Source organism: Octopus bimaculoides, chromosome 3, assembly GCF_001194135.2.
Source record: "Octopus bimaculoides isolate UCB-OBI-ISO-001 chromosome 3, ASM119413v2, whole genome shotgun sequence".
Taxonomy (NCBI): Eukaryota; Metazoa; Mollusca; class Cephalopoda; order Octopoda; family Octopodidae; genus Octopus; species Octopus bimaculoides.
The window spans coordinates 81,444,100-81,454,099 of NC_068983.1; the positions used below are offsets into that span (position 1 = coordinate 81,444,100).

The following is a 10,000-nucleotide window of genomic DNA, read 5'->3' on the forward strand; positions in this document are numbered from 1 at the left end:
ATATGTATATATATACATATATATATGTATATATATATGTATATATATATGTATATATATATGTAAATGTATGTATATGTATATATATATATATATATGAATATATATGTATGTATTTATGTATATGCATATATATATGTATATGTACATATATATATATACATATATATATACATATATACATATATATATATACATATATATATGTATATATACTGTATGTGCATATATATACACACATATGTGTATATATATATATACACATATGTGTATATATATATACACACATATGTGTGTATATATATGTACACACATATACACACGCACACACACATAATATATGCATATATATATATATATATATATATACAGGCGCTGGTATCGGCGCTTTGTAAGAAGTTTAAAGTTTATTTCCTAACCAAATGGTTTCGTGTGCAATCTCACTGCGTGGCACATTTGGTTCGCAATGGAGACTTAGGGCCGACCAAAACCTTTGTAGGTGGATTTGGTAGACGGAAACTGACAGAAGCCCGTTGTATATGTCCCTGTGTGTATGTGTGTGTGTGTGTGTGTCTGTGCGTGTGTATGTGTGTCTGTGTGTCTTCGTGTATGTTTGCCCCCACCACCGCCTGAAAACCGGTGTTGGTTTGTTCACGTCCCCGGAAGCAACTGCTTCAACAAAAGTGACCAGTAAAATACGTATTTGTTCGACTAAATAAGCTATATATATATATATGCTCGCCCACACACTCACTCAAAATATAACATCTAGTTTGTTGATCTGGGGAAGAAATCGGACGCTGCAATAAGCACGGTAAATTTGTTTCAGCGCTAAGTTTGTTTTTAATTTCATCGAGTACTAGAAACATACGGTTCGTTTAACAGATAACCATGGCTGCACACACACACCAACCACATAGGGTTTAGACGATGGTTTCGACTTCAGGACGGCATTGCACATACGATTTAGTTACGGTTACGGGACATAAAGTAAACATCGAGTAAAAAGCATACACACGCGTACACGACGGGACCGTGTATGGATATATATGCAAGTGTTTGGTAGACAGAAACTGTGGACAAACCTGTCGAGTGTGTGTGTGAATACACACACACATATATATATATATAAATATATAAGCATGTTTGCGGGTGTGTTTATGTTAACAGCAGGCAAGAAACTGATGCGGTGTACACAGTCTGCCTTTATGTTCTTTATAGGACATAAAATACATATGTATGTATAAAAATGTGTGTGTATTTCATATATACACATACATGGTATATAACATCTAATGTATAATATATATATATTAGATAGTAAATATTATGTACGTCTATGTATAATATCTATATCTCCATCTCACATATACGTATGTGCGTGCACACACATATAATAAATTGCCGTATAAAAGCATAAAACATACAAGATCCTGACCCTCCCCGCTTACAACATGGTGTTGAGGTTTTTTTTAACACTTGGCTACAAGGGCACATGTTTTGAGAAGGAAACACTCTCGGGTAAATAATTCCCAATGCGTAGCTAAATCTTTATTGATCCCTTGAGATTGAAAGGCAATATCGACCCCGTCGAATTGATGATGTTTTTAGCAGTATTTCTGACGTCTTATTTCATTATCACCAGCCGTAATATGAAATCAATATTTCTCTATTATCGTAATAAGAATACAAGAGGTTTCACAACATAAACTTTTCAATCGTCGTCCTACATATCACTCTATAGAAGCCAAAAAAAAAAAAAACCCACCACAAAAAAAAAAACCACCACACAGAAAAAAGACTCACTTGGTGTTGAGGATTTCGGTAAAAAAATTATGAATATTTTAGTCAGCTGTTGTGTTAATTAATTGACATACACACAAACACAGGCATGGCTGTGTGGTAAAATGTTTGCTTCTCATACTATATGGTTTCGGGTTCGGTCCCTCTGCATTGCACAAGTGCCTTCTACTATAGCCCTGGACTGAACAAAGCGTTGCGAGCGGATTTGGTTAAAAGGGGAACTGAAAGAAGCCCGTCATTATAGAATGCCGTAAATAATTGTTCAATAAAATTAAAGATGTGGAAAACCTCCGTTCTTCTGATTATCATCAATAGTATATGTATATATGTATATATTTGGGAGGGCGTGTGTGTGTGTGAATTTGTATCAGTCCCCCTCCACTGTTTGAAAAGCGGTTCGGGAAAAGATATCGATGGAATAAGTATCAGGCTTTAAATTAAAGTACTGGGGTCGAATCGTTCGACTAAACTTCTTCAAGGCGCTGCCCCAACATGGTCGCAGTCTAATAACTGGAACAAATGTCGAGACAGTGTTAAATTCTGTTTACCGAGACAACGTCGAATGACAACAATATGCGAGGTGGAATGATTAACACGTCAAAGAATGAACCTCACAACCTCTAGTATCTCAATTTTTCTTTTCTTCTTTTTTTTTTTGCAGTAGCCAGTCTGAAATAATCTCTGAGAAGACACACTATTCTATTTAACCTATCGAACAAAAATATCATTAACGTGACTTTTGTTATCGTTAATGTTACTTAATCGATATTTGAGTAAGAGATCGATACTATCAGCGTTAATAATAACAATCATCAGAAGGCGGCGAGCTGGTAGAACCGTTCGCTCGCCGGGCAAAAATGATTAGCGGTATTTCACCCCATTTTCATGTTCTGAGCTCAAATTCCGTCGAGGTCAACTTTTCCCTTCATCCTCTCGGGGTCGAGCACTGGAGTCCACGTAATCGTACTTATCCCCTCACTCGAGATTATTGGCCTTGTGCCAAAATTTGAAACCAATAACAACTATCATCACAATTAACAGTAGCTTTTTTTCTGTTATTATTTTTTTTACAAGCGATTGAGTAAGAGAAATGGTGAAGCATCAGAAAAAGAAAAAAAAAACTATCTCTATTTCGTTTTATACGTCTACGCCCCGAGTTTAAATCACACAGAGACCGACTGCGTCTTTCAAACTCTACAGGAAGGATAAAATTGAAGTGCCGATACAATGACCATTGACTTGGTCAAATATGTCCCTTCTGCTCCAATTTGAGGCCTTGTGCTAATGAAAGGAATTATTATTGGTGTTATTGATTTACGGTATCTACTTTGCTATCCTTTCAAAGAGATAAAATAAATAATAGTGATACATCGATTTTTTTTAATGGATGATAATAATATAAGTATTCTTTAGATAACGAGATATAACATGTTTAGTAGGGAGAAATGGGAAGTTAGTGATGATTTTGAAACAAACACAAAAAAAAAATGACAACTTTTAGTTCCCATAAACAAAAAATAAAGGAAAAGAAGTAGTTTTTCAATACTTATTTATCTAAGAAACAATTAAATTACGAAACATGCGCCGTAAAGTAATTAAGATTCAGCGAGCCGTATCTGCTAGCTGGTTTCGATACCCGTCCGAAAGCATTTCACATGCCTGCTAAAAGGCTTGTAAAAGAAGCACGAAAAAAAATTTTTTTATGATGTTACAGATATGGAAAAAAGAAAGAAAAAAAAGAATAATAAAAAAGGTATCTTATCAAGAGAAAACAATCTAAAGGGGTTGCATGAAAATAAAAGTGTGAATCAGATCATTTATGCCATAACCTCGTATTATGTTGTATTTTTACTTATCAACATCATAACATATTTTTTTGTTATCGACGATGAATCGAAACATTGAGCTTTCGGATTCTAGAATTACTACCTTTTTGTTCATTTCATCCTATCTTCTTTAATACTTTTCCCAGTTCCTTTTTTTTTTTTTTTTCGCTGATTTTTTCCCTCCGCTCTTTTTTACCATCCTAATAACATACAAACAGGCGCGCGCGCACACATATCGTAACAATAATTAAATCGAAACGATCAGGAAACTGCAAATGACCACTTACCCTCCTCCACTTGTATAGGCGAACAATGTACTTATCGGCATGTCGTTTAGATTCTCATTGCATGTGTGTGTGTATGTATGTGCGAGTGTTATAGTCCGTTTTTCCTTTCCTTATATATATATATATATATATATATATATAGAGTCCGTTTTCTTTTCCGATATATATATATATGTGTGTGTATATTTATATATATATATATATACGAAAGCCTATGTCGGCACAAAACAGTGACCAGAAAGAAAAAAAAAATAATAACACAGATCAGTTGCAACGATATGTGAATAACATCATGGACAGAAACCCCTTCATAAGAGATCTCCAAGCCCTGCCAGCCGACAGCAGATACACAGACAGACACAGGAAGATAGGAGCAAAGAATGTCGTGCGGTAGCGTGTAGAGGAAAAAAGAGAGAGAGAGGGAGAAAGAGAGAAGGGGGGAGGAATATAAAGAAAGCCGGCAGTTGGATGAATGAGGGGGAGAAAACGGCAGCAGTAACAACAACTATAACGACGACAGACGTTTCGGAGCGGTCTGGGATATTTGATAATAGCGATGTTATTGCTGTGATCGTGGAGTAAGTGGCAAGTGCTTGAAATGAGATGAGTCAGCAACTCGGTTTCGATTCTTCTGCTGTTTACTTCAGTAGATATATTATTGTCTTTTAGATAGGCATAAAAAAACTGTATAATCATAATTCCTCTTTTTCTATCTATGAGAAGGTAGCAAACTATAAAAGAATTTATTAGTTTTGAATGGTTATCGTCAGGGCATGGCGGAAAAAGAAAGGAAAGAAAAAAAAAACGACTCTATTTGGACGAGTACAACTCTGTCTCGATTTCCAAGGTGTGAAAATCACAACATCCCGACACACCTTATAAATTTTAGGCTTTATTCACTACATTGGGTTAATATTAACGAAGTCGTAGTTTTGTAGTCTGCTCACATTCATTAATTAAAAAAAAAATCTTTTTTTTTAAAGTCACATTTCCGAGTTGAAGTCTGATCGGATCAAAATTTGGCTTTTGTATCTCTAGAACCAATAAGATAAATAAAAGTGAGAACAGAATCAATTCAAAAATGATTTCCCTAAGTAATATAAAAAGGAATATTTATGCAGTATGTAGAGACTCTGTAAGTGAAATCCAGTTTCGATTCTCAATTAAATCTATATCATTTCAATCACTTGACCTGTGACATTGAGGAAATTATTCCCATTTCTTGCTTCATACAAATCGCAAGCTTTCATGCCATTTAAGAAATAACTATTCTTGCCTTTTATACAAGCAACTTTCGATTCTCACTTCGAGCTACCCTTTGTTTTTTTACACCACAACTGTTGTTGGAAGAGGCATGGTTGCCACAACAACCCGTTTGTTACACATTATTGAGGGGTTTTGTGTTTATGTAAATAAAAATAAAACTGTAAAGAGAACATGTTTTCAGTGACGTGAATCAGTAAACCAGTTTTAATTCATAACATCAGTAAGCGCAAGGACAACACACCAGAAGGATTGACAGATGGAGAGATAACGAAAGGGAGATTTTGTATATTTTCGGAAAGAATATGGTCAGCTCCGTTTGATTTACTAGTCTGGAATATTATAATAAAGGAATTGCACGGAAGAATCGATTTCCCTTTCTCAAAGAAAAAAAAAATTAAAAGGATTATTTGGTTTTTATCGCTTGCAATAAATAAAATATAGAATGCTTCAATTAAACAGAAACAAACAAAATCTGCTAATTGAAAATTGTTAACAAATAGTGGTTGACAATATTAGCATTTCAAGCGTCAATGCGTGGTTATATCATCAACACAAGGTTAACTAAAAAAAAATTACCACAACCATCAAAGATGTGATTATATATATATATATATATATATACATACATGCACACACGCAAGCGTGCGTGTGTGAGTTTACGCGCATGCATGTGTGTGCTTGTGCGTGTGTGTATATATATATACAAACACACACACATTTGTATGTGTTTTATATATTTGGTAACAAGGCATATACCCACTCCACGGTACATCATTAGTCTTATATGGGATCACACACACACATGAACACTAGCACACACACAACACATTCATCGATATAGATACATGCATACGCAAATGTATGTCTCCCGCTTCATGAACTGCACGAGCGAACGTGCGCAATTTGTGTGTGTGTGCATTTTCTCTGAAGAACTTAACTTTACAACTTCATAAATACCGATAAAAAAAAAACAAAAAAACTTGTTTTAGGTACAAATCTTTTTTTTCTATTGTTTTCTAAAATTTGAAGATGTACACAAAATACATAACCACAAATAGAATAGCTAGCTGTATATTAGAAATCGTGTTTTCTGCGTATGTGTGAGGACTACTTCAACATTTAAAGAAATGCTTTCATGTAAAATATGTTAAAAGTTTAAAACGGCCGGTTTCAGACAAATCGTTCATTGACTTTGTCCCGTTGACTATGAAAATGTACTGCTAACGTATTTCTTGTGATATAAACGGCTTTCATTAGTAAACAGATACAAAGAACTCTCGATTGAATTATTTTCTGCAGCAGTTGCTTCACGCAAAACACGGATCGAGATGTAAACAATAAAATCTCCTTACATAAACGCAAGGTTTTGTGGGTATATAGAAAGGTACAGATATACGACTGAATGCCTCGTATTCTTATAAGAGGCCTTGTGGTGTTAATTAAAGTGAATTGATTTCAAAATCAGGTTTGCGGAATGACTTGTCGGGCGCTTACCTCTAATGTCTCTTGTAGATTATTGATTTTACATAGACACAAGACGTCAAGTTTCTAAGGTACAGAAAAAAAAAGGGGAGACCGTGATTTTTGTCTTATTATTACCATTGATTAACTGACAAAGGTATCTTAGCCTTCCATTCCTCTAGGCTCGATAAAATAAGAGTAGCTGTCAAGTACAGCGATCGACGACATCGGCTACACCCTTCATATAATATTACCGACCGCATGTCTACGTTAGAAAGTCGGCCTTTCATCCTTCCGGATCGATACAATAAGTACCAGTTAAGTCCTGGAGTCGATTTAATTGACTAGTACCCCCACCCCCAACTTTTCAGACCTTGTGTCTATATTAAAAAAAAACAACAATTATCAAAGTGGTAAGTGGTAGAACAATAAGAAAGCATTATCATTATTAATACTAATATTATGTTATATACTCATTGACGAGAATGTAAAATAGCAAAACCAAATATATTAAAATCCGTACTAATATTTATTTTAATTGTTTGTTCTGTATATTGTCAACTAGTGGTATTTATGTAGATCGGAATAGTGTAAATCGGAACAGTGGCGTATGTGTATGTGTGTACATGCATGTCTGTGTAGAATATACAACACGTAAAAAAATTACACCTCTGGTAACAAATTTGAAGATTATAGAGATTTCTCTATGAGAAAGCCTTGTTCTTAAGAATACACACACACACGGGCGCGCATAATGTTATTCCTAAATTATTTGCTATACCTATAGTATATATAATATAGAAAATATATATCCATATCATTTACATAAATATCATGTATATTAATATATATGTATATATCACATATACGGACATACATGTATAGCATAATTTAACTATATATATATATATATATATATATATATATATATATATATGTATGTATGTATGTATGTATGTATATATGTATATAGTATATAATATACATGTCTGTAGTATGTGTGTGTGTGTGTGTGTGTGTGTGTGTGTGTGTGTGTGTGTGTGTGTGTGTGTGTGTGTGTGTGTGTGTGACATATACAGAAGATGCGTGTGTATGCGTTGGTGCGTATTATTTGCGGATTTGTTAGCATACATGTGTTTGTATTTATATATGCACACACTTGTTTTTGAATGCACACATGCACACTTACCGCTTACACACAATCTTACAAGTAAGTTTGTATTTATAAATACGTATCATTTTATCATTTTCAATGCACCCCCCCACACACACACACACAAATATTTTCATAAGAATTTATATTGATTATTGAATTGTTTAATAGAAATTTTAAAGTGTTATACACAAAAGCATCTTTAGCAAGCTCAGTATCAAAATGATTTAAACTTTCCGCAAAACGCATTCATAAACACACACACGTGAGTGTGTGCGTGTGGGTCCCCGCGCAGCCTTAAATATAATAAACCCTTGGCGTCAAATACTCTAATATTGTGATAGTACTCTCAGTCCAGTCACTAAGCGATTCATTCTTATACCACAAATTTCATTAGATCCAAAACAAGGAACATTATTCCGATCGAGGCCCTACTTTTACGCATCTATGTAGAGACATACATTTCGCGAAAGTGCTCATCGCCGCGTGTTCATAACAATATTTGTAAACAACTGAATCGCCTGTACAGACGAGGAGTGTCTGTCTTGACTTGCAACAGAGTATGTTTACGAAAAGTTGAACATGAAATATCGAAACAAAGATCTATTGAATGACCAAACTATGAACGGGTAGAAGAGGTGTTTTTAAGAAAACTGAGGCACCAGATTTGGCAGGGTGAAAATAGAATAATGCTACAAACCAGATGTATCCTGGCGCACCCCGATATAAATGAATGAATACATCAACGGGTAGCCAGTGCAAATAATAGAGAATTATAAACCTGTCAAATATTTTGTATGCAATAATGCCACGAAATGCAGACGGATATTTATCACTAATCCAAATAAATACAAAAGATCGCTAATCAATCGTTGGAGCAATCTGAAAATACAGAAACTATGTAACGGGTACATCTAAACAGATCTAACGAATGGTGAACGGTTACTGATACGCATAAATCCATGATGCTAACAAGAAATATTTTGAAATCAATACAGAAAGATATCTCTGCAAGGCACCGTTAAGGGGTTAGCCTATCAGCAGTAAACTATCCGACAGTATTATGGGCGCATGTACTTACAAAACAACCATAAGTACAACATTACTGGTTTCTGTTGGAGTTGAGAACTACAAGCAGGGACATTTTCCCCCACTAATGTGCGTATATCTCATATATACATACAAACATATATATATATATATATATATATATATATATATATATATATATATATATATATATATACATATATATATATATATATGTCCCACACCTCTACCGCTTGTGTTGGTGCGTTTATGTCCCCGTAACTTAGTAATTCGGCAAAAAGGATAGACAGAATAAGTACCAGGCTTCAAGCAAAAAGTACTGGGGGGGGGGTCGATAAATTCGGCTATAAATTCTTCAAGGCAGTGCCCCAGCATGACCGCAGTCTAATGACTGAAACAAGTAAAAGATTAAAAAGAATACACACACACACACGTGTGTGAATGTATGTATGTATGTATGTAAGATACTCGAGGCTGCTACACCTAGCGTTACGTAACATTCAAGGAGTACGCTACCAGTTGAATTCTTCCAACAAGTAGCTAAGTACCTTTGTGATAATATACGTATGGGATAAATGAATAGAGCCTAGCAGATTTACCATTTTATACAAACAACGGACAACTTTTCAGTATGGAAACGAACAAAAGTAAACTTCACACGGCTCTGAAACCCACAAAAGTACTTAATAAATGCTGATATAAGTGTTTAACATGCAATGACTGTTTAACTAGTGTTACAAAACTTGTACAGAATCTTCACACGGGTACCTTACCTCCAGTGTAACAGTATGAGAGGATTATCTTAATAAGGTTAGAGATATACTGAATATACTACATGCATGAATGGATTCTTGCAAATACCGAAGATGTGTGGAGACCTTCTCAAGAGGGGACCTTGCAATTACTATATATGTACGGAGTTGACAAAATGAGTGTTTAACTATTATGGACAGTGGATATAACTGAGAGGCAAAGATCCTCATCAATGTCTATGAAATAGAACTTGTGAACTCTGTTTTTGTATCGTAGGTTAGTAATTGTGAATAATGAGTATGAGTGGGTGTCTTATGGTACTTCGGTTAATTATATTTTCCGTGTGTTGAAACAGGTTCGAGATCATCCAGGATCTGACTCAGTGTGTATACCATAAGTTA

At 34.7% G+C, this 10,000-nt stretch overlaps 1 protein-coding gene across 7 annotated transcripts in view; it reads right to left on the reverse strand.

The window, feature by feature from the left end:
- The window catches only part of LOC106881143 (zinc finger protein rotund), a 431,625-nt gene that overhangs the window by 414,171 nt on the left and 7,454 nt on the right, over window positions 1-10,000 (reverse strand). For 3 of the 7 annotated variants that reach the window (XM_052966241.1, XM_052966239.1, XM_052966238.1), the window contains exon 1: window positions 3,917-4,324. The exons of 1 other annotated variant lie outside the window; for it this stretch is intronic. In XM_052966241.1, the coding sequence (XP_052822201.1) occupies window positions 3,917-3,957 (41 nt within the window). In that variant the 5' untranslated portion in view covers window positions 3,958-4,324. Of the gene's footprint in view, window positions 1-3,916; window positions 4,325-10,000 lie in introns of those variants that run through there. 3 more of the 7 variants (XM_052966233.1, XM_052966234.1, XM_052966237.1) reach the window with 3 other exon arrangements.